Here is a 25708-nt window from a genome sequence, read left to right as displayed (position 1 = left end):
CTGATTTTTCCTTCCAAAGCAGAAACTCTGCCATGAGAACACCAGGTAACAGTTTTCTCAAACCCAGAAGTCACATTTTACATGAATACCACATTACTTGAATCCATGAATTCCCCCTTCTGTAAAGGTGTGTGTTACAAGTTACAGAGGAAACAGCATCATTTTTATATTTGGTTTTGAAAACTCCATCGAAATTGCACAATTTTGAGGCTTATGAGGTTTGTTTGCTTTGTTTTATTAGAAAAAATACTCAGGCAAGGTCTACAATCATCTGTCAATTATAAATGACTTACAAGAAACTCATGAAGCAATAAAATTAAAAAAATACAAATACAAACTATATCTGAAACACTTCTATTTGGCAATTTTATAACAAATTAAAAAAAAAAAAAGAAACAAAGATTACGGATTACTTTATAGGTACAGAAAAAGCAGTAGGTGAAGTGCTCAAGCAAAAAAATAAAAAACCAAAACACTGCATTTCTTCCAAAAATAAAGTCACGTCACTACAGATTTTATGAATAATACCCTTATTAAACAACCATTCCAGAACATCTTATATTAGTGGTGCTTTTAATCTGCACTTCATATCGTTGATAGGATTATTTTTTGTGTATATAAGTAACATTTTTAACCCACTGGAGCTAAGCAAGACTCGTGTCAGTACCAATGCAGAACGCATTTGTATTACATTAGGATGTGCTCACTTCTGCAACCAAAGGGTTACTTTAAGTCTTAATCTATTTAATAAAAATTTAGTGTAAAAACTGCTGGTTATTAGTTTCACTGTAGTAAATTCCTCCCCAATAAGGAGGACTAACTCTGCAGTTTGACTGCATATATCCATACAAATTTTACATATTAGTTCCTTCCGACAGTAAGGAAAAAACTAATTCTGTGTTCACTATTAGAAAGGAGTGCCATGAGTTAATTATGGGTACTATTCATCCCTCTAAGATTTCTGGGAAGGATGTTCAATGTATTTTTGTTCTTACAACAGATATTAACAGTAGTATATAGTCCCTTAGGTATGTAAAAGAAGGTTTTTTTTACTGTTAAGGAAGGTGCTTTTTTAAAACAATTCTTCTGGCAGCACTAGTGAATTACAATATCCTTCAATATTATTTCTACCGTAATATATACATTTTAACTTTCATGCCTCTAGAAAAACATCTACAGTACATTTCATAATATAAAAATATATTACAAATCTGCTGAAATATTTACAAGCAATGTCCTATTATCTATATGCAACATTTTTGTCTCCATACAAAGACTAACAGGTTAGACGCATCTCTATTTGTCAGTTAAAAAAAATCCACGGCTCCTTGCTTATTAAGCAAGAAAATGATTTTACTTTCCTTTTCAAAGCCAACTTTGGTGCATAAAGGATTGAATTTCTAGATTAATTTTTTTTTAAAAAATACCATTTTCTTTACAGCTAGAAAACATTAGGCCAAATAAAGTATACTTTACAAGTGAATGGGGATCCTAGAGGGTCAAAAAAGCAAAAAAAAAAAAAAAATCACCAGTAACACTGACTGCTTACACCGAGGTTTCCCAAACCCGTCCATTGACACGGATCACACCAAAGCAGACCTGATGAACACACTACACTACTCCTGCAAAGGGGTCAGACAGACTGCAACACTCTGAACATCCTGCCACCGTACTATACGTATTCAGAGTTGACTGGAAAAGACAAGCATTCCATCAACGTTTGTTTCAACACCATAATCCAACATATTTTAGGGATCTGCAAAAGGACACAAGATCACAAATGACGAATGATTACTATCCACCATACTCAAAGGGCAACAGGATAATCCCTTGGTAGCTGTTCTGTTGTCTGGCATGTGTTAGGTTTAGTTAACACTGACAGGAAGCCCAATAGCTTGTTAACAGTTCTCCTGGGAATCGGGAGGAAATGGTGATGGTTACTTTTTCTTTTCATCAAATATAGACTACTGTATTCACTAAAGAAAAAAGCAGCTTAAAGAAGCAAGCATGCAAAGCCTTTTAGTTGTTCCACTAAGTTGCCAGAAGAGTGTTTGCTCAGTCTCCCACTGTACCATTCCATGAAAATGTGGATATACAGTAATATATTAATATATTCCACGGAAGCATCAACTTCATTCACAGAATGTTTACACTAAGCATAAATATTTCATATCGTTGATAGGATTAAAGGAAAAAAAAAAAAAAAAAAAAAGGGAAAAAAAAAAGAAACCAAAAGAAAAAAAAATAATAAAAAGAAAAAAAAAAAAAAAAGATGGGATTTGACTAATGTGCAACTTTATTTCTAAATCCATTGTCAGTGACTAAGACTGCAGGTGTCCCCACTTGCTTGGTTTTTACCTCTTCAACCTCTTCTGGGGCATTGTTCTGTAAAAGAAGATGGTACAGCTTTACATTAAGGCCCTGTGATGTATACATTGGTCAGCTGAATGCACTATGAAATCATGACTATACAAATCTACTTGCATTTGATTAAAACCAAGAGCCATTTCACATGATCTCACCAAAGTGCACATTTCAGATAATTATTTCAGACTTTCTATTAAAGCATGACATTTTAGCATGACATTAATAACTGCCATTGAATTTCTTTAACTACCCTTTCCTCTTGAAAAGAGATTTTGGTTTTTAAAGTCTGCTTCTGAAGTCTTGGTTTTAAAATTTACATCATTAAGCTCCCTCAGCTGGTCCCAAAAGCTCATTTGAATCACAGACTGATCCATACTGCTAAAAATAGAGCACAACATTACATGTGGGGACCTTAATTTTATTTGGGAGAGATAGAAAGGTTTGCTAATTTTTCTCCAGGGGTTTAATCCAGAGATCATTATATTTTTATTTTAAAAGGTAATTCTTTTCTTTTCAAAGCAAACTAATCTATCAAGCTTAGCAAAGGTAATCAATATAAAATTATTAACACCTCAATAGATTATAAAAGTCACTGTGTTAAGCAGTTTTAAAACACACAATCCAATCTCACCATAACATTTTTATGATTTTACCATTAATAGCAATGATTCATAGACTAAGCTAAGTACTTAAAACACATTTACAAAGATAGCAAATACAGTAGGATTTGTTTTCATATAATAAAGCAAGTTTTCATTAATTTGATTAGTGAAATACACTGAGTATTAAAGGTGAACTGAAAGGCTTATTGCATTCAAAGACCTCAGATTAGTGTTTCATTTACTCCTTGAGACTCTTGGTCACTTGGATATTAATGAAGAAACATCAGAACACTGAACTTCTGCTATGATAAACTTCCTTTCCAAAAGCCATTTTCATGGATTTTTAATATAATCACATATGGATCTACGGATGCCCAAAATTTCAGAATGAATTAAGCATTTCAGATTACCTTTAAAAACTGTACACACAGAACTGTGGGTACTGACAATCGTGGGAGAGCAGTAATAAAGGGGTGGGGGGAGAATCAGGAAATTATTAGAAACCAGATGGATTAGAAGCCAATCTGAGGGCCTAAAAACAGAAATGTGAAAGTAGCTTAAAGACAAGTAACATGGATTGTTCCCTTTTGTCCCCCTATAAAGAATCTTGTAATAAAAAATAACAGTACTTGAACACAAGTACAAGTTTCAAGGTAATACTGCATGTATTACAGCTGAATATAATATGGAAAGATAAATTTGGACTTTAAAAAAATTGGTATACAAACCAGTATGTGATCTTAACAGAAGTGATCTTTCAGGATTCCACTGTATGTACCTCCTTTACTAGAATTTCTGTACACCAAGCACAAAAAAGTAAAATACACTTGGTAAATACACACATTCCCCGTTTCTCAGTCACTAGAGTTTAGTTCAAGAAGTAATTCTGAAATAACTTAAGACCTCAGAACTTAACTCCTGGACGTTTACAGTACCAAGGCTCCTTGATCTGGTGTATAATACATTAGCAATCCTGATTTTCCAACGTCAAAAAGTTAAGTGAGGCTTAAGATTACATTCAAGTAAAGAAAGTTACAAAATGAAGATGTTACCTGTAAATGTTTGGGTCCAGAAGCAAGGCAGTATCTTTAGGTAGTTTTGATAAATGAACTACTTTAGTTTTTAACTGATGTCGCTCACTTTCATTTACCCACACATCAGGCAGACTATGAATAAATAAATAAAATAAAAATATTCAAAAAAGATCAACTGTTTTTCTTACCATAACATTATGTGGTAAACTAGTACACATGAAGCAAAATTCACATTTCCCTGGTTAAAAAGCATCTTCACCAGAGTGAGGAAAGGCAGCCAATCTTTACACATTATACTTTGAAGTTTTTCAGGTTCTCAGTTTGAAAAGACACTGAAGAGAATTTACATTATTCCAGAAGTATATTCCTGAAGTATATTCCAGTGATAATGGCCCTACATTCTCCATAGCAACAATTTAATGTGAAAATGGGTAACACAAAAAACAACCAGACCTTTAAAAAGTAATTTATTTTACTAGGCAGAAATTCCTTGATTCTGTTCAATTAAAGGACAGGATACACTGAGTTATACTAATTTGCTTGCTCCATGCTCAAAGGTTTCAAAGACAAAATGCTCCAACTTTGCTGAAGTTAATTGTTTGATTATCCTCTTTAGGTTTTTGGTGGGGTTTTAAAAATTTTCTACATGTCCTAGAAACCAAAGAGTAACTTCACATTGGGGGAGGAGTTTGTAATAAAGGTGTCTAAGTCTTAGAAACAGGTTTCAAATTCAGAAGCCCAACATCTAAAACTAAATGTAATTGCTCTTCCTCTGCAAAGCCAAATTTCACAGACTTTTGCCAATTATGTCACTGAATCTGTATTTTGCAAAGATTTCACTTTGCATGAAAAGTTAGCTGCAACTCAAATTGAATTTTTTGGGTAAGCTATTCAAAACATGAAATGAAATCCAGCAGGAAAAGGAGTTTCTCCAATTAAACCTTTCAGATGAAGGAGGAACAAAAAAATTTAAAACAACAGGGCAGAAGGGGAGGGAGAACCCAACAGGCAATCCATTTATTCACTAAATCTCATGGATCATGAAAGGTGGAAAAATATCATAGAAGTATTTTAAATAAAGCCAAAAATCACTTTTTGGACAACCAACATTGGGAAGACATTTTCAGTAGCAACTGTATGCTCAAGATACAAACAGCAAAAAAGAAAATTTTTCACATGCAGAGATTTGAAATATCCAGAAAGACAACAAGTCAGTGAGCTGATTTACTGGCACTGAAAATAAATTCCTGTTCTTAACAAAAACCAAAACCAACAAAACAACCCCGACCCTCCCAGCCCACTAAAAGTTATTTTCCTCTTGTAGAGGAGATTACTTCAAGACTTGTATTTACTTTTGCTGACCAAAACTCTGAACATATGGACATCCTGGGGAACTTGGGCAGTTTCTCAAGAGGATTCAGTGTGGAAGTTGAAGTTCTGCTCAGCCTAGAAGCTAAATCACTGCTCCCAGCTCCACGGGGAAGGCTGATGAGCAGCTCAGGCCAGTGGAAAGGAACAACCCTGAGTGCATTTTGCTTTCTGAAGTGTGAGTGCCCTGACAGTAACACAGACTGAGGGTGTGTGCCAGGACACCTCGGCATCTCCTGTGCTCACACGGAATAATCAGGATGAACTGAATACTCAGTAAATCAAAACCACATCATTCTGAAATACCCACTCTGTCTAACCCATCTAGGCCAACCAAGATGCAGCAAACAGCAATACAAAACATATTTTTTCTCTGACCTGACCAACCAAATCTAAATTCCCTTGGGAATGTCTTAACATGACTGAACAACCTCTCTCCAATGCAGAGATTCTAGTACTGAATTCACCTGCACAAACAAAAAAACCACTCAACTCTGTATTAAAAAAAAAATTTACTCTTTTATTTTTCATGTTCCCAGTGTTGCATACTACTTAATGCTTATCTTAGAATAAAATTAACTGTCTTTATCTGTAAAATTATATAATCTGTATTAATTTTAAAAAGACAAAATTCAGAATGCTGTTAGATATAATATTACCATCTGCTCTAGAAGGAATCAAAAAACTGCCTATTTTAGAAGAATATTTTAGCTCCTGTCTCTCATGATGAATTGAAACTTGTGACGAAATGCATTAAAAATAAAGATACAAATTTAACTGAACTGGTATTACAGCCCAAAGACTTGAAAGTGAAAGTAAAAATCAATAAACCTTTTGCTTATTAATTTCTAAACTTCTTACTTTCTGAAAAGCATTTTTAAAATATTAACTTTAACTCAAATATTCAGAGGCACAAAATAATTTAGTAACAGTTCACTGATCCCACAGTAAATCCTTCCCCATTTAAAATGTATCACTAGCAATATACTCACATGTCCTCTGGTGTCCAATGAAGCAAGAGTTTTATTTTGCCAGAATCTTCTTTTCTTTTAGCTATTACCTATAATAATTGCAAAATCATAATTAAAACCAAATTACAGATTTTTTTTTTCTCAAAAGTTGTTGTTCTTCATGTCCTACTAGACATTCATAGAAAGCAAACTGTTATACTCCTTAAAAGTTGTGTGTCTGCAATAAACATGCTCTGAAGACTTAAAATTGTTTTGCAAAGAACTTAAATCCATTTATGTTTTTAAGTGAAAACCACAATTCAGCCAGCAGATGTCCACTTAATACAGCTTTATTTGGAAATATTCTTACTACGCTCTCTACATTTCCTGCAGTGCCCCAGAAACAAAATGGAAATTCCAAGCAAACATCCATCAAAGTGGTCTCAAATCAGACATGGAGTTTTGCTGACCTCTTCTGGAAAAAGAAAACAATTTCACACTGTAAACTGGTAGGCATCTCAGTGGATTCATTTACTGCTTACAAGGTTTCAATTATGAAACTATGTAACTAGTTAAAATACATGTGGCCACTGAACTAAAATACCTAAAAAAAGCTAAAACCAGGGAACAGTTTAGTGTTCAAATGTTTCAGAGAATTAATTCAAGCCGCTTCAAAACTGGGGTTGGCATGACAGGGTAACCTCTAAGTCACATTTTTTAATCAGTGTAATCTCTGTTCCTTAGTTTAGATTTTATTTATTCCTTACTTTAGATTTTAATTAATTCGGAGAATTAAAATACAAAGAATTTTTTAAAAAGCAAGCAGAAAAAACCACAATCAAGTCAAAGGTGTATTGGATTGCAAGCACATTTCTTCAAAAAGGTCTTAATAATAACTGCATTCTAAATCTCCCCATATCTAAAAGAAAAGGTTGTGTTAAAGAAGTATATGTAAATGAAAGGATGTGCCTTTTCAGAGAACATGAAAGGTATCCACAGTGACTGCTTAGAAATTCTTTATATTAGAATATCTGCCCTGAAATATACTGCATTGTGCTGACATTATTCTCAACAATAAAGCCACATCATTTATGTCTCTTTTCAGACAGCATGGCAATTTCATCTTCCTGTTTTCCACCTTCCAAATTAATGTCTCTGTTAATTACGCCTTTTATCCTCATCTGAAGGTGGACCACACAAACTTATTGTGCCATTTAGCCAGTTACCATTCAAATCTCATGTGTAATGCCTTTAAGTGATGCAAAATGAGTGTTTGTACCTGAGGTTAGCTCAGTGTAGCAGTCCACAAAACAGCCTCTTGCCTACCTTTTCTTTTTAAAGGTGATTTTTAGGCTAAGTCTCATCAACAAAGCTGATGTCCAGCACAAGCCAGCACCCCAAAATACAGCAGCCAAGAGCAGCAGGGGGCTGGAACCACAGAGCAGCTCTCCCACAACTGAGGTCTCAGCAATTCCAGGTGTAATCAACCTCCCACCATCTCGAGTGACACACGCACAGATGAGCTACAACGATTTTCACAACTTCCTTCAAGTTCATGGGAAGCAGTTTTAGAGCAGATTCCTCCCTCTAATTCCACCTCCTTACGAATTATTCCAATAGCCAGAGCTGTTATTCCACGACAGAGCAGACTGCCTGGATCACCTTTCAGATTAAAGCAAGCTGTGAATTTGAAAAGAATACTTTTCTCACAGCACTGTAAAATCCACGTTGGCCAGGGAAACTAGAATGAGATTTAAATACAGTAACAGCTAAGCCACCTGCAAGCTCCACTTGCAGCTGGTGCACAATGTACATAAAGTTCAGCAGAAATAATCTGGAAAAGATTTCCAACACAGGCCACAGGTATTCATTCAGAGCAATCATCAGTCTTGCAGAACAAGGTGAAATAAGCTTCATGCACACAAAATCATCTTTTATTTATGGAAAGAGACTGATAGTTCAAGAGTTTGAATCCCATACCAAGATAAAGCTGTAGCTGAAGACCTGTCAGCCAGAACTCCTGGTCTGACTATTCTACCAATTTAAAACCATCCCTCCTCATTTTGTCCCATCTCTTACCTATTTTCTTCACCCAAGTCTCCATCTTTTACATGCACTCATCTCCCAACATGCTTAAGAAAACCTGAGGTTATTCAACTTTTTAAACTTCTGATCCTTCTACCCCAATTCAGTATTTTATCCCTGCTTTAAACTCTTCCAGATTAATACTGATGTCTTTCCTATCCAAACACAAGTTCCCCACTTGGTTCTTGCCTCCTTCCAGCAATTCCCCAATATTTTGGTGGTGAGTTTATTCAAAGAAAAATGGGGATGATGAGAATAAATTTATTCAAGATTCTATCTTTTAAACTGGAGGAAAAAAGGGAACAAACACATATTTCACATCAGCATCTTTAATATATTCAATTATTCACCAAAAATACTTCTTGTGATAAATGACCACTGTCACTCATGACCATGGAAATGCCATCTGAACTGTGCTCTTATTTAGAAGAAAGAACCAATTTTCTTCTGCAACACAAAGTTGCTGTCAGATATTCCCCAACTGGATCAAACAGTAAATGCTGCAATCCACTCAGTCTGTGAGCTAGAACAACTACCACCAACACCTCTTAAAAGTTTGTTTACTAACAGTGGACAGCTCAACAACACTAAAGAGCCACTATTGCTTATTTCTGATTAAATGTCTACAGCAGTAAGAGGAAAACAGAAATATTTCTTAAAGACTGGATTTTTCAGACACAGAGGTAAACAAAAAGAATTCATCATATATATACTTACAGTACTATGAAATACAACACTGTGGCCTTTTCCTAAACTTTCTATATGTGCTGAGAGGTTAAAGCAGATGGCTCGATGTCTTATAGCATCCAGTGTTTGTGCATCAAAGAAGTCATGAGGTCTTGCTGGAAAAAAGGAAGAGAGATCCTCAGTGTTCAACACACTGAAAGCATTCAAACACATTCAAGCATGTAAATAGGTCTGAAGTGTCATTAGTAAACCATTTATCCTTCTGTCAGCAGCAATACCTTGTCAGACAACTGCAAACATCATTTTTACTGCGAGGGAGAAATTATTCCTAGAGAAGCACAATTCAAGTTTGCTCACTCCCTGTGAATGAAACAGCTATTTCCAAAAATGCAACCACATCCACTCATTTCAGTTTCAATAATTCTGAACAGTCAGGTGAAAAACTCCACACTATCACACATTTCTTTCTCTGTACAAGTTGTCATTCCATGTTCTTGGACTATTAGTAAACATTTCCTGACTAAGAAGCACAAGCTGCATGCATCACATATTAACCTTCAATTTATAATGAATAAAGTACAACTAACACCCATCTGAGATTTTACAACCAGTATGAAAGCAGCAGGCATTATAAACACCTTTTCCTTTTAGAAAAGGATTTTTATAGTTAAGTGTTTCTTGAACAGTAGAAAGATTACTGAATTTTGATTTAGGGCATAAAATAAAGTCCATCAATTCTATACTAAAAGTACTTAAACTACAAAATAATTGCTATTAAGAACATATCTGCATTGTATTAGAAATATTTCACAGAAAAGTTTTAAAATATACCATATAAAACTGCAACTACGTTACATTAGCAGAGAAGTCAGAATGAAAATATTCACATTTTTAAGCTTTATTTGAGAGCAGCAATTTATTAAATACCACATTGAAATTAAAACTAAGAATAGGAACTGGTATTACATCATCAACTACGTATTACCCTGAAATCTGCACAAACAGTGATTAAAACTTTTGCTGTCTTCACTTAAAACAGCTTTTGTATTCCTGTATGCATTATTTCAAAATGAAGTACAAATCCCTCTTGGAGCTAGCACCTGCTGCACTCCTGAGGCTGACTGTTGGTAAGCACTCATCTGGACATTCTGTCCTGTCCCTGCTCCATCTCAGCTGGACACTGCCAATTAGGCAATCATCTCACTGCAATGTGCTCTAAGTGGCAATGTAGGCCCACAGCTCGTGCTGCAGGTGCTCACTGATGCAAGCATATAAATATTTGATAAATAAATCTGAGGGAAGAAAGGAGGCAGGATGGAAAGAAGGAAAAAAAAAAAAACCAACAGATTTTTGCTTTCAGGTTTATGCAACAAATTTCTCCAGGATTTACAGTGGAAAACATTCAGCAGACTGAGAAGAAAGGGCACAATTTTTCCAAAGTGTATGAATATTTAAATTATTCTTAAGTGTTAGTATTTTCTATGCACCTTTACCCCAAAATGATTTTGAGGAAATGGATTTAAATATCTTCCTTCATGCTTAATAATGCAAGTTCCAAGTATTCAGCAGTTCCTTCAGTCAAATTACATCATCAACTGGGTAACCCACCAAATGAAAATCCAAGCCCTCCATAAGTAACAGAGTCTTACAGCAAATTTCAGGGACAGTAAGCTGCCTTATCTCTCTTATATTCCTCCTGTGAACTTGACTGTCATGCTTGTTAATAACTACAGTGTCATCTTTGCAATGAAAAAGCAAGTGGCAATATTGTGGTCAAGGCAGCTTCGGAACAGCAATACCGTGACCTGTTTTAGAGGTACACACTTCCAACAGATTTGATTCTAAAAGCCACTCTGCACGACTGAGGGAACATGTAAAGGCCACCCAGAAGAGAAAGCAAGCCACAGACTCCAATCCTGAATTATTCTACATCAAAATTCCTAGGATAAATAATATCTCTACAGCACTATGAATGTGACCAGTTAAAGGGGTGTCACCAGTAAAACAAGCTTTATGATAAAAGGCTGATTTTCAAACTTGGAAGAACATAAAAACATAAGACAGGACAAAAGAAAAGTAAAATACTTTAAAACGGCAAGATCTTTAAAAAGGCAATTAAGTAATAGTAGAAATTATCTTTAAAAAGTATCAGAAGATTGTAGTCTCATCACATATAGCCACAGTAAAATCTCCTTTTTCATTTTACATTCTCTCCCAAAAAGGTGTTACCTTCAGATACGAAAAGAGGAAGCAAAAGTATAAATTAGCTGTACTTAAACTATTAAGAATTTATACATGAGAGTGCTTCAGTAACAGTATATATTGGCCAATATTTAGTAATCCACTTACACCTTTAAAAAAAGCCAGGGTCTAATAATACCATGAGGTAGAAAGAACATACTGACAAGATTTTTTTTTTCAGACAAATTGTTTTGTGCTGAAAAACTTCCAGCTTTTGTCACATTATTATGTGCAAGTGATTGATTAAACAGATTGTCCACTATTAAATGGCATTTTGTTTCACATCCATATCATTAAGCCCTTGTAAGAGAAGAGAACTTGCAGAGAGCCTGGTTACATGTGTTAAACAACTCTCCTTCTGGGCACTTAAAAATATCTAAATATAAATCCTTCTTAGGTATTTAGAGTTATATACTCCAAACTGAAAATACTTAATGATGTTAATTGTGTTATTTTGGCTTCTTAGATAAGGGTTTTGTCTTCCCCCATTCTTCTTGTAAAGACAGAACACACAAACTTGCACACTTCATTCTTTAACTAAAACCAAGCTAAGAAACAGAAATACAAGCAAGACTGTCTCAGCCCTTTGTCATGTTCACTTCACCAACAATACTCCACCCAAAGTTTGAAAGGAAAGCTGCCAATACTCAGTCAGAAAATGCCATCAACTTTGGATACATTTCTGGGTCACAGACCCTCTAGAGAAATACATTACAGTAGTCAGTTCCCAGTTCAGTTAGAGATGATTTCTGCCTTAAGGCAAAAGTCTACAGCCAGCACTGCATTTGTCTCAAGAGGCAAGAAGATAAGAAATTGCTCAAGCAGCTGTCATTTTTCTTCCTGTGCAACACTTGATCAAGACAGCAGACCATTCAAATACTGCAGTCTGGTCTTTAATATTCCCACAATTTTTATTATTTCCATTTTTTGCCACAAATTCATTCAGAACTTCTGCAGCAAATTCTTATTACAACTAAAGCAAATTAACAGGTGATTTGAAGCTTTAATTAATGAAGCTCTGATTTGAAATTTGTAAGTCAAATAACACAATATGATGTTTATCAATTACTAATAAAATGCTAACCTGAAAAACTACTCCTGTATATAGTGGGGGAGCAAATTAATTAAGATGCATTACATCAGCCACCTAACAAAATCAGTATGGAGAAGCAAGCTAACATGCAACTCAGGAACTTCCGAAAATGAGAATTTTCAAGTGACCGCTCTCAGACATTTATATTTTGAGTAACACTCAACAAATCATGATGATCCTTTAGGAACCTGCAATTATCTCAAGATGTCTCTCTCATTACATCTAACATGCAAAAAGATACTGCAAAGTGAGCCCCTAACCCTTCACTGATCAGCCTTCCCTTCTGCAACCTTCCCATTTACCCAGATTCCCAAACCGAAAGGGAAAGCTCTTTGAAAATCAAATTCTGAAAAGGACAGAAAAAGTTTTCTAATTTCTCTAAATTTTGAACCAAAACCAGAGGAATTCTTGAAATCTCTACTTTTAAGATGCGTTTCACAATACAATTTGCTCATATATTTTTTAAGAATAATAAGAAGGAAAACTTTTCAGAATTCCAGAGGATAATGTAACTTTTCCCAGGACATGCTTGTCTGCATGCAAGGCAGACCACTGCTCCATAAATTTCCATAAAGTTCCTTAAAACACAGGTGAGGCATTAAGACCAAATCCCAATTGTGTGACAAAGAGAAATCACCCAAGACCACCAGTATGTGAATCCATTGTTGCAGTACCATTTGAATAACTGGTAACTATTCCTTCACAGGAAGGGAGAGATGGGTACAGTTACATGTTCTGCTACAGAAGAGTTGTGGAGAAATAAAACTCTGAACAGAATGAGATTTAAGATGTCCCATGGTTCATAAAAAAAGTATCTTGTGCTACTTTCCAATACTGTGAGATGGATTTTGCACCACAAGTAAAAATACATGTAGTTTTTTCTTCAGCTGTTGACATACCAGCAGAAAAAAAAATGTAAAGGGGTTTTTTAATGTCTCTTCTAAAATGCAGGTGGCAGAGTAACAATTCAATATCAGCAAATGATCAGTTTGGTACTGAAGAGTTGCATCCAAAGCACTTATAGCCCAAAATGAAATATTTTAACAGTTGCCTAATCTTTCCTAACTATTTCTGTAGATTAGAATCTCCATAGAAATTTGATGTTTTGTTAGTCTAATGCTAGGACAACTCAGGAATCAAACTACCAGATGGTAGTTTGGGACTACCAATGACTAGAAATGGACTAGAAAATGACTAGATAGGGACTAGAAAAGGTACTGGGTAGGTGCTTATTTCTTGCTAGAGGAAACAGTTCTCACTTTAAATGACAAATCACACCCCTCAGCACATTGGTTCATATAAAATTAATGAACATCAACTATATGGAGACAGATTAAAAAAACATAGCAAGTCAATTCTGCCCAAAATTAGATCTTGGTTATGCTCATAAAACTGTCATTAACATAATGAAATGTTGTGCTCAAAAAAGAGCTTATATAACATGCATTTATCTCTAATTTATATGAATCTGCAATCTCTGTCTGAACTTCAGATCTCATTAGCACTAAACAGAACCCCTTCCAACAGTAATAGTCAGTAAACAAAAAGCAACTCTGAAATGAAAAGCTTCTTTCAATTGGCAACTCCAATCGTTGCTCACAGGAAACTGATCTTTTTTCCTTGACACGCAGAGATTTACCCTGAAAAGGAACACAAACAGAATCTGGAATTGTTTTCTTCCCATGACAAGGAATTTCAACCCCACCAGATTCAAATATGCAGAGAAACCACCAGAGTGAGGAGGAACTTTCATTCCAAGACAAACCTTTCAAGAACTCCTGCGAAACACTTACGTAGTGATCGCCGTCTCTTGTTCTTCAATTTTCTTCTTTTATTCATTCCAGCTTTAGATGGAGATTCCTCTTTGGCCTTTGGCTGGCTGGCAACTTTTGAAGAGTTCTGCTGGCTGAAGTGTGTGGGCACATGACGGGCAAGTCCTCCCTGAGATGCAAAGCTGGCGTTGCACCCACCAACCACACACTAGTGAGAGAAAACAGAACAACTGCATCAGTGCCTGTGAGGCACAGCAGCTTCAGACACCTTGGTGCTCAGACTTTTCTGCCTCAACTTCCAACACACTAAAGCAAAACCAAATTCTTAATGACCATGCAATTCTTAAAAAGAAAAACAAAAACATTTTCTGAAATGCATTTGTTTGAAGTTTTTAACTCTCAATAATTATTTCATGATACAGTTTTTTTTTTTTATGCCATACTATATTTTATATTGTATAGCATAAAAATAATCTCAAACAATGCACAGGCAAATTTCCCTTCATAGATGAACATTCCCCTGCCTTTCAAAACACTGTTACTGTTTCAAGAGCTCTCCAAAGCTCTCCCATCTGGTAACAGTAACATCCTCTAACATCGTCCTTTCTTGTGACAAGGCAGAAGTAACAAATACATCCTTACCCACAAGAAATTTGAAACAGCTTAACGCTCTGTGTAAACACCATAAAAAGCCAATGAACAGCTGCCTTACAGTTCTGTCTAAAACTAACTCAGTAAAGTTGTAGTAACAATTATTTATACATTTATTTGGGGATGCTGCTATTACTTCAGGACCATTTAAGGCAGTTCCCATTTAAAGGAAATGTCCTCTCTCAACAGAAAAATAAGATCCAACAATAATCAAGCAGAATTACACAAACAATGACAGCAGCAACTAAGCTTGTACTGGCTACAATTATTGGTATTTTTATAAGTATCTGATTCATATTTACAATTATTTCATTTGCAAAAGAAATAAGTTACACCATTGGAGAGGGAAGCACAACCCTTTTCTATTGTGCTCTGAGCTTACATGGGTAATAGAAAAATAATTTTAGAATATGCATTTCATCACTGGCTGCAATTAGTTCAATTAGTTGTGTATCCATAATAGCTTTAGAACTCCGTATGTCCCACTTTTTGCCCCTAAATCCCAACTGTGTTGTTTTCAACAGTGGTCCCAGAACTGAGAAGCCTATTTCTGCCCCAGACTTAGCAATTGGTTTTCCATGATCAGTAGTAAAATACAGTGTCCACAGAGAAAAACCTGTGCTTAATACTTGCTATAGGACTAAAAATATGTACACAGATTTCAAGACAGTAAAGGCAAAAAATGAATGGATGTTTTAACTTTTTTTTGTGTGTTTGTTGTGTTTTTTTGAAGGGAAGAATTCCTAGAGGGAGTTAGAGAAAGTTCTCTAAGTAATGAACTAACTCAAATGTAAAATTCCCTGACAAAAACTTGAGGAATTGTATTTGTTCCTCCCTCTCTCCCCCACTAATAAGCATCTTAAGAATTGTGAAGATTTCTTCCAAAATCCTCCCTATGCTTTTTTACCTTGCCTTAAGGTTTCCCATGTTCAAACAACAGCAATATTGTCTACTCCTAGTGACTGGCAATGGAAGCAATCCCAGCACAGCTGTGAGTCCCAACACTCATTAATGATGTGTGTGATCTCATTACACTACGGCAACTCCAACACAATTTTCCTTACTCTAAATTCATACTGAACATTAACATTTACACTTACAGAATCACAGGGTGGTTTGGGTTGGAAGGGTCCTTTAAAAGTCATTCAGTTCCAAGCCAACTGCTGTGGGCCAGCATCCCCCAAATTAGATTGCTAAACCTCTCAACCTGACCTTAAACCCAAACCACTTGTTTTTATGAAAAACAAGTCATTATTTGACTCACAATTAACAGATACATGTAAAATGCATGTGTGCATCAGTTTTAGCATTTTTTTGCTCTCCCTTTTTTTTTTTTGTCCTTGAAATAGCTATCTTGCCCATAAAAGCAGCTTCACAAAACTAAGCCACAATTTTTAATTTAGGATTAACTTTAATTAATGCGCTCCTGACTTCAGATTCCAGCTCTTTCTGATCATACAAACATTGTCAGAAAAAAAAAAATTAGCTCAAAACCAGCCCATATCTTGAAATTCAGTCACACTGGAAATCAAAACTTTAGTTTTACCAATGCCTGCTAGAGATCAAAAATAACTTAAAGCCATGGTACAGTGCATGCATTACCATATTCCAAAGGCAACAAAAAGGCAACACCTTTGGGAAAAAAGCACAAACTATGTGCCAGGCACTTTTCTAGAAGTTTTCAAACCATAACTGTACTTCTTGTCAGATGGGAAACATTGTTTTATGACAAGCTGCAGGTTGACTCATGATGTCATAACTTTTTTTTGTCATGTACAAACAATCCCAAATATTCTATATGGATTATCTACAGAAGCTACCCCTAACTTTTCTTGCTCTACCCAACTTTTACTTTCAAAATCCCCAAACCAACATCCTTAGATCCTCAATATCTGCTATTTGCAAATAGAAATTGTATTTTTCCAGAAGGTGTATTAATAGTCTACAGCCACAGTACAAAATATTTGTAGAAATTATTACATTCAGATTTTGTGTACTTTGAGACTACCTGATAATATCTTCAAATAATCAACATCTGATTGATCAAAGATGACAGAGAATGCCTTTGCAGTAGACAGGAAATAGTAGAAGAGGAGAATGAAAAAATCTTACCTGTTTGTTCTTTTTTTTTTCTCTAAAATAATATATCCAGCAATCCGTTACTAATGGGTAAAGTCTCTTCTCTCCAAAGATAAAGGAGCAGTTCAGGCTGTCACTTCAGGATCTCTGGACGGTAAGTCACACCAAATCAGCTTCCCACCAGATAATTACATAGCTCTAGAGGGCTTCTAATAAATCAAACTCAACTATTATGTACAACTTTGAACCAATCTTGTCATTTTTCCCCCAAAACCTAAATCTCAAAATTTTGCTTTGAATTTCAAGTACAACAGATTGGGTCCGGATTGGTGGATATGTTACTTCAAGAGAAAGTACGTAAACATGTAAGAAGTTTAATTTCTCCAGTGTACCCATACCCACCATTATTCATGGGCAGAAATGACCAGTGAATTTAACAAACAGGATATAAAAGTACCCAGCAATGCAGGTTTTTGTTCTAAATTCAAAATAACCAAATCTCCTATTTGGGTTATTCAACATACTGTAATTTCTTCTAGTAAATCTAACAGAAATAGCTTAGACATCTGAATAAACTTTCTTATTGTCTCAACATAGTGGTTGGGCAGAGTGCCTTTACATTTTTTATCTGCAATGCTCTAATGGACAGAAACTATTCTGCCAAGAGAGTAACAGACATGAATTGCCAAGGAAGACTGGAGCTGCTCACCTGTGTTTTCTACATTTCACCAAGCATTACCCTGCTGAGGGCTGTATCAAATGCAGTCACTCCTTCATGAATTCTGGAAGTTACAGGGAGCACCAAACTTCATTTTTAATACTACTTTCTTCCCCCATTTTAAGGAGAAGCTTGCAATGAAGCTGTGTGCTACCATTTGCTGTTACTAGAAACATTTACCCCACAGGAGCAAAGCTTGCATGACTGCTCTTGAACATGAAGAGCATATCCAAAGAATCCATGGGTGGAAGCAGCTGCAAGAACTCCCACGTGCATCCTTATAGATTCATTTAGATTGGAAGAGACCTTTGAGACCATCAGCCACAATCCTAATGCTATATGAAATTATTACTACTTTATTATTTTACTTTGTTTTTATTTTATGCAGTTATTTTGCATTAAATCTCCCACTATTTCGTGCTCTTTCATTGTGCTCAACATCTAAGAGCTCATTTGATGTGTCTTCAAGGAACCTTCAGTGCCAAGTAATACTTGATTAATTTAATTTTGCCCCTACACCAGAAACCATGCTGGAAAAGGCAGGTTGTCTCAACTCCTTTAACTATTCCAATACTTATTACTTGTAACAGCTAAGTTTAGGACAAGGAAGATGGAATATCTTAATAATCACTTCTTTTCAACTTGCCAAGGGCAGTTTGTTGAATGTTTTCTGACTAAGCAGATTATTCCTTTACATCCTTTCTATAAGGTCTGAGAGCCAAGTTGCTGAACCCTCAACAGGAGCAGCCCTGCACGCTGCTGATAATCCACAATATTCCAGTGGTTTCTAAGAAGCTGCAAAATTGTGCAGTAAGAGATCTAAAAAAGAATAATGTTGAGGGTTTACTCTCTCAACTCTGTCTGTAAAATCATACACAAAGATGAGCATACTAAATGTCTTTGGAAAGAATACCTACATTCAATGAATGTCTACAATGGGGAAAAAATATGAAAAGGACTAGCTAAAATCAGACTGTGAAGGAAATGACTCCGAGAGGAGCTGGATGTACACTACCAAGGTATTGCCCCACAGACAAAAGGAGCTAGCATAACAACAGTCTCAAAAATAGGTATCTGTAAGGAAATTTACCTTTTCTGTGACAGGTACTGCAATATTCATGATGAGAGGGACACACTAAGCCACACAATCAGGAAAAAAAAAGGATAAACTTATGAAAATATGAACCATTTTGCCTTTGCAATTTAGAAGTGGGGTCATTTCTGTGACAAATGAACTGCCCAGTCACATGGCTGACAGGAATGAATGGAAAGGGCAGGTAAAACCAACAAAGACCTTTCAATGGGAAAGCAGAACAGCTCATTTAGAGCTGAATGGAGCTTTGACTAAAAGGACAACCCCATGTGTATCACAAAAAGAGATAATTAAACCCAAAATGTGCAACTACATAAAATGAGCCCGTTTGCAAGCAAAAGGGCAGCTGGACAGGGATATATCCTTCTGTGCAAAAGGGAGTTACATTTGAAGCAGTCCCCAAAGCTTCTCAGTTTAAGAAACTACATTTCTCTCTTCTTTTCACTAGAAATGTACTAATATATTAATCTGTGATATACTTATTATTCTCTTCTGGTCACTGATTTACCTTTCCAAAAGTAAGATTTCCACACTGTTAATTGTCATTTTCCTAGCTAAGATTCTTTGCTTTTCTTTTAAACATTCTAAATACCAGTTCTTCAGACAACAGCATAGAGCTGTATTATTTCCACTACTGCTTCTTACAGCTTTCCTCAAAAATCCCAACATTATTTTTTAACCAAAACACTGAAGGATTACTTTCTGCAAGTTTTCTAAAATGACAGATTCCTTCCTTTTATGTTACGATTCAAGTATATTCTCATGAGGCAACTGAAGTTTCATTTGCAATTTAGGTTTTGGGAGATATTTTGTCTGCAGTAATTATCAAGAACAAGTCTTTAAACTAACTCTGACTTCAAAAAAATCTGGCTTTCCCTGAAAGGTGAGCAATTAAGATTTATGAGACAAGCTAAATGCACAAAATGGACACATTGGCTCCATTTTTGACTGGCTGCCACAAAACAATTAATAAAAGGCTGTTCTTGGACTGGTCAAGACTAATATCCAACACTTCAAGTGTTTTTCGTCTCAGAGAGTAGATTTCTAAGTTAACATAAAAAAAAGAAGCAGCAAATGAAGGAAAGGAGCCAGTTAATTAATAGATTGCCATTACAGACACTCACATACTTGGCTACCTCATGTGAGCCCTGAAGCTTATTTCAGCATAAATGACAGGGGAACAAAAGATGTTACAAAATTCTACTCAGACCACAATTATCCTCCATTCAAAGCTCCCAGGAACAGATTGAGAAATACAGGGATAAAAAACAAACAGAGGGACTCAAGACAACAGTATGAAAAAATGCTGCAGTGACACACATTGAGGCAGGATGATTAACTACTGCAACCCTTGAGTGCTTTGTTCTCTCCCTCAGTAGGAGCAGAAAGTACAGGAAAATCAGCTGGTGAAACAACAGATAGTGAACACAAGATGATTATTATCAGAAACAACTGTTGACAGTTTTAGGGCTCTAGCTGTAACCAGCCTAGCCAAAAAAACTCAGGTACCAACTGCCTTTGCTAGGTAAGGCTGACAGACTCAGAAGTACTCAGCTGTTTCTGAGCTATGCCCACCTCTCCAACCCAATGTCTTTACAATTGAGTTTCTTTGATCTAGACCAAATAAGAACACAGATTAAGCTATTAAAAGACTTTCATCCAAGAACAAAGCTTGCCATTATACTTTGAGGTAGACAAAATATTTCATTCAAAAATAGAGAAAACCTAAGGTACAAGTTTCCTCTGATAAGTGGTGGTTGCTTTCTTTACTACTACTCCTGCTACTACTACCACTATTATTATTAATAATAATAATAATAATCAGAGATGATGATTTAAGATTAGGTCAGTTCCTGGAACAACCACATCTGCAAACTTGCAGGGATCTATGATGCTTATCATTCCATGAGCATGCCAAATTCATTCCTTCAAACACGGGGTATGATAATCTTAAAACTCATTTTCCTGTGGTTACTTTGAGTCAGAAATTTTCAGTCTAAACTACACAGTTCAGTATGGAAAAAATCTGTTTGGTAAAAAATTTTTTTCACATGCAATGCACTATTTTTACTCTCTTGGTTTTGAGTTTAATTTAGTTTTGTTTTCTGTCATAATTATTATTAAAACCTATATAGAAAATGTAACTACAGAAAGAAACCCTTGTAAAAATATTTTGAGTAATAAAGCTGCCTTAAATTTTTTTACAAGTGGAAGATATTACCTGAGAAGAAACAGAAGAGAGGGAAGACAGGGACTAAAACTTGGTGAGGTTAGGGGTGGGAGAGAAGGAGGCATAAATTGCTACCTAAACTCAAAAAAAAACCCCAAATCCTATTTCATTTTCATATCCTACATGGAAGAACTTCAGTCTGAAGTAGTGTGGGTGGGACTTACCATCAAGTGATCCAGGACTGACAGCTATGAACTGCCCCAACTGTATCCATAAGAGGATGAAGCAACTCATTAATAACGGATTGGTGGATATGGGAATGATAAACACTACTATACCTAGAATTGCAGGTACAGATTAAGGGGAGAAAGAAAGAGAAAGTTAGAAAATACTGTGCAGGAAATACACTCAGGTCAATGGTCCTGCATTCCTGACTTCCTTATTCTGTTCAGAGAATGAACCATAAATACTCACTGCCAGTGTTTCTACTGAATTTAATAAAAGCAGCTCTTACTCAAGCAGGAATGTGCACCACCAGCCATGATCCAAAACTCATTGTGGAAGTGTAAAGTATGAGAGAAAATATCTCACTGTTAAAGTGCAAGCAGCTCAGCCTCAAAATGCACAAACTCCCTGAACTTTAGCACTATTTACTTTTACACTCCCTGCCATTTATAGATTAAAAGAAACAGGGATAGAGAAGCAGTAAGTTTCTTCACCTGCTTTTGTAAAAGAACAAGACCTTTGGGCACTATTACTGCACAGAAGAAAGCTCAGCTCACTTTTCTTCAGCTCACTCCAGTGATGGTATTTTTCAACTGACATATTGTATTAGGAAAAATAAAGAGAATTTTTCTAAAAATGAGAGATAATGTATGTTACAATGAGCCTTACCTTGAAAGGTTTGTCCCCACTGTGTGTCAGCATATGCCTCTGCAACCAACTTTGACTTGTTGAAGGTGTATTATATACTTTGCAACCTTTCCACAAGCAAACAAACACCTAATAGAGTAAAAACGTGGTAAGTTTACACAAGTCAGAGAGAACAGTAAATAAAAAGCACATTAGCAAAGAAGGTTGTTTTTACAACATCTCACAACACTTCAAAGAATTCTGAACAATAACCATTTATTTTGAAACACATTTCTCATATCTCACCGAGGAAAAAATAATTACAACCCCAAGTATTCAATAAGATCAGGTCACTGGAAGAAAATACCAACAAACAGATGCTCCTGCAGATAAACACAATCAAGAGCAACAGGGTCTGCTGCATTTGTGTTTGCACTCAGTATCTGTATCCACCAGATATGGAGTCAGAACATTTTTAAATGAAAAATTTGCATTTTCTGAGTAGCAGTAATAGAAATACAATTATTTGCTCTCATTAGCAATTAATTTAGTCCTTGAGCATGAAAAAGTAAAAACTCTTAATTGCAGTGCAGTCTATATACTGGAGTTTTGTATTCTGGAATACCAGATACTTCTAGTTAGGGCCTTACATTCAACTCCTGATGAAGGAAGCTACCATTTCTCATAGGACTCAAAATCTATGGGTGTTTTGTGATTCCAGTGTACAGAACAATCACATGCACAATAGTGCATTAAGGGGAGCAGAACTCACTCATGCTGCTTTTCTCTCTCTTCTCATTGTGTTTATCTGTAACTGAGGGAATAAAAAGCTCAATGAACTTGCTTTTCATTAGAATTTCCTCAACAGGTCTGTGGGTGAAGGGAGGTAAAGCCCTAATTTGTCACAGCAAAAGAAAGTTCCCAGGAACAGCACTGTTCATAACACAGGTTTTCAGAAATGCAGGAAACTAATTGGATTTCAGTTTCTTGTTCTCTTTTGGACAATAAAACCCCCTCAACCTTCAAAAGATTTTATTTTCAAACTGAAAAAGCAGCCACGGGAGTTCTACGTTCTTGCTGTACAATAGATCCATAACCCAGCTTTTCTCAGACAAAGCTGGAAATCCCTCAGTGTCTGGGACTGATCCAGACCCACTGACACAAGGCCCAAGCCCCCAAACCTTTGGGGTCTGTCACTCCTCAGTTCTGAGATCCCCTCAAAGCCACAGAACTGGAATTTCTGAGATTTCTGGCTCTGCAACAGCTCCATAAGTGAGCTGGCATTTCCTGCAGGGCACTTGGCAAAGGTGCTACTGGGAACTTACAGTCAGGGGAAACACAGGACCTGGGTTTGCAACCACATGCCAGAAGTCTATACAAGGCTTCTTGGGAACCCCTGTCAAAAAGCTGAACCCAAAATATTTCTGAAATAACATCTTTCAAAAGCAAAACTGTTTTGTTAAAAAGTTTCCCAGGCTCTTAATGGATGTATCTGGTTTGGACTGGAGCCATGCCCTCAGTATTAGCTGGGAAAAGTACATTTTACCATGCAAAGATATTTATCCTATTCCTTTCCATTCTCAATAAGCAATTACTTAACCCTCACTTTTCTTCAAATTTAGAGGCACTGCAGTTAAGAAAGGTCTGAAATCCCATCAAAAGCGTGAGACAATTTCCAACAGACTTGAACACCTCACCGGCAGGTGGCAGACAAATCCCTGAAACAAACCCACCAGGATATATCCCCCTTCCACAGCACTGCCTTGGAGCTTCCCAAAAAATCAACCCCAGTAGAGGCATTCAAAAATGTGAACTCAATGCAACAGTCATTAAGACACTTGGTGCTTCCAACAACCTCCTCTTTCAAATACACAAATACAGTCCAATGTTTTCTAAATAAAAATATTCACAAATCATGTCACATGAAATGTAAGTGACAAGAAAGAAAATACAGGGAAAAAAAAAACCCCAAACTAAAATCTGCACAATCTTCCAGCCTCTTTTTAAGAAATGTAAAGGAGTCATGGATGCTCTAGCAAAGACCCAAACACACCTTATTCATTTCATTGTTTCGTGCAGGTTTCATGCAACACCTTTATACACCTGTGGCCAGAACTCAGAAATCATCTCACGGGTGGCTAAAAAGCCACTCCACTGGATGGATGATTCTGCTCAGATACTGGACTGAAAAAAGCCATCAAATACGAAGCTGAAAAGTTCAATCATGGCAAAAAATATTACCAAAATACAGCCAGAGTCACAGCTGTCTCAGTGACATATTTACATAATAAATTATTTAAAGGAATTCAAATTAGCATTTTATTTAAGTTTCTTATTCACTGAAGATAAAGTGCAACAGCCTAACATTTTCTTTCTGAAGAACTGACAAGGCAAAAAGTCAAAAGATAATATCAGTTCTCTAAGTAGAATAGTTGTTATCTCCCCCAGAAATTGAAGAGCTGCAACACACAGTGCCTAAAACAGGCAGGTTGCTTGTGCTGGATGTAAAGGTAGTTTACATGATATATTCCAGACATCAGAGGTAATTTGGGAGCTTGAAGATGGGAGGTAGATAAGTACAAAGTTGAAATTACTCTACTAGAAGATGTTTTTAAACATTAAAATTGAGACCAATTATCATTTGACCAGGGATTAGACTGGCATTTACATATTTATACATGCAACTCAATTTAAAAAAAATTAGATGCAATTATATGGAAGGCAAACTTGCCATCAGTAATGCACACAGAGCTGTTTTGTTAAGACTTTGTACTCTTGAGTCAGTCTTACATCTTCCCTACTGTACATTCTGGATAGATTTTACCTGTAGTGAGACTCCTTTGGTAACAGTAATTAAGATGTGACTTCACCTGAGTTCACAAGCAGGAACACGTACACTAAAGAGTTTTAAGAAAATGAATTCCAAGTGTAAGCACTTCAAGACACATCAGCAGCTTCAGGATATTGAGAAGTCACCACACTATCAAAACCCTGGCAGTCTCAATTTATTGAAAAGAACTGACTACATTCTTACAGTTAGGCTAGTAACTTTTCTGCCACTAGCTAGAAAAAAAGGAATTTTGAAACACAAAATTTTGGCGCAAACTATTGGCAAATAAGAAAGAAGGAAAACCCAAAGGTAACACCAACCCCTCCTCGCTGCCCATCCACGTGTATGGAGCGAATGTGATCCGCCAAGTCCGGGCTGGAGCTGAAGCAGGCGTGGCAGTGATCCCAACAGCAGTTGTAGGCAATGCTTTTGGCAGAGGAGGCAGGAACTCCCTGTCCATTCATCATCACTGGCGTGGAACGCCCACTGGAAATTGTGCTGTCTACGTCCATGATAGTGCTGCTTATGCTGCAAGAGAAAAAAAATCCCAAAACTAAATCAAAGTTTGTGTTTGGTGCATGCTAACAGAGCAAATTGAAATTGTAGGTATTTTGTGCTGTCTACGTCCATGATAGTGCTGCTTATGCTGCAAGAGAAAAAAACCCCAAAACTAAATCAAAGTTTGTGTTTGGTGCATGTTAACAGAGCAAATTGAAATTGTAGGTATTTTGTGCTGTCTATGTCCATGATAGTGCTGCTTATGCTGCAAGACAAAAAAAAAACCCAAAACTAAATCAAAGTTTGTGTTTGGTGCATGTTAACAGAGCAAATTGAAATTGTAGGTATTTTGTGCTGTCTACGTCCATGATAGTGCTGCTTATGCTGCAAGACAAAAAAAAACCCCCAAAACGAAATCAAAGTTTGTGTTTGCTGCATGTTATCACAGCAAATTGAAAGACTAGGTATTTTGTGCTGCCTACGTCCATGATAGTGCTGCTTATGCTGCAAGACAAAAAAAAACCCCCAAAACTAAATCAAAGTTTGTATTTCTGCATGTTAATAGAGAAAATAGAAACTGTAGCTCTTTTGTTTCAGATGTATTTAGATAGGTTGGAA

The 25708-nt window shown here is 36.1% G+C and overlaps 1 protein-coding gene across 3 annotated transcripts in view; it reads right to left on the bottom strand.

The window, feature by feature from the left end:
• Nucleotides 1-219: 219 nt before the first annotated feature.
• The window catches only part of AEBP2 (AE binding protein 2), a 42888-nt gene continuing 17399 nt past the window's right edge, over nt 220-25708 (bottom strand). The window contains exons 2-10 of one of the 3 annotated variants that reach the window (XM_041398692.1): nt 24913-25120; nt 21805-21912; nt 14221-14407; nt 9124-9248; nt 6364-6431; nt 4022-4135; nt 3698-3764; nt 2359-2385; nt 220-1756 (exon numbers count right to left, since the gene is read on the bottom strand). In XM_041398692.1, coding sequence (XP_041254626.1) covers nt 3710-3764; nt 4022-4135; nt 6364-6431; nt 9124-9248; nt 14221-14407; nt 21805-21912; nt 24913-25120 — 865 coding nt within the window. In that variant the 3' untranslated portion in view covers nt 220-1756; nt 2359-2385; nt 3698-3709. Of the gene's footprint in view, nt 1757-2257; nt 2386-3697; nt 3765-4021; nt 4136-6363; nt 6432-9123; nt 9249-14220; nt 14408-21804; nt 21913-24912; nt 25121-25708 lie in introns of those variants that run through there. The other 2 variants (XM_041398690.1, XM_041398691.1) reach the window with 2 other exon arrangements.

Source organism: Onychostruthus taczanowskii, unplaced genomic scaffold, assembly GCF_017590055.1.
Source record: "Onychostruthus taczanowskii isolate IOZ18803 unplaced genomic scaffold, ASM1759005v1 scaffold15, whole genome shotgun sequence".
NCBI lineage: Eukaryota > Metazoa > Chordata > Aves > Passeriformes > Passeridae > Onychostruthus > Onychostruthus taczanowskii.
Note: the sequence above shows the minus strand (reverse complement) of the source record. Positions and strands in the feature narration are given on the sequence as shown.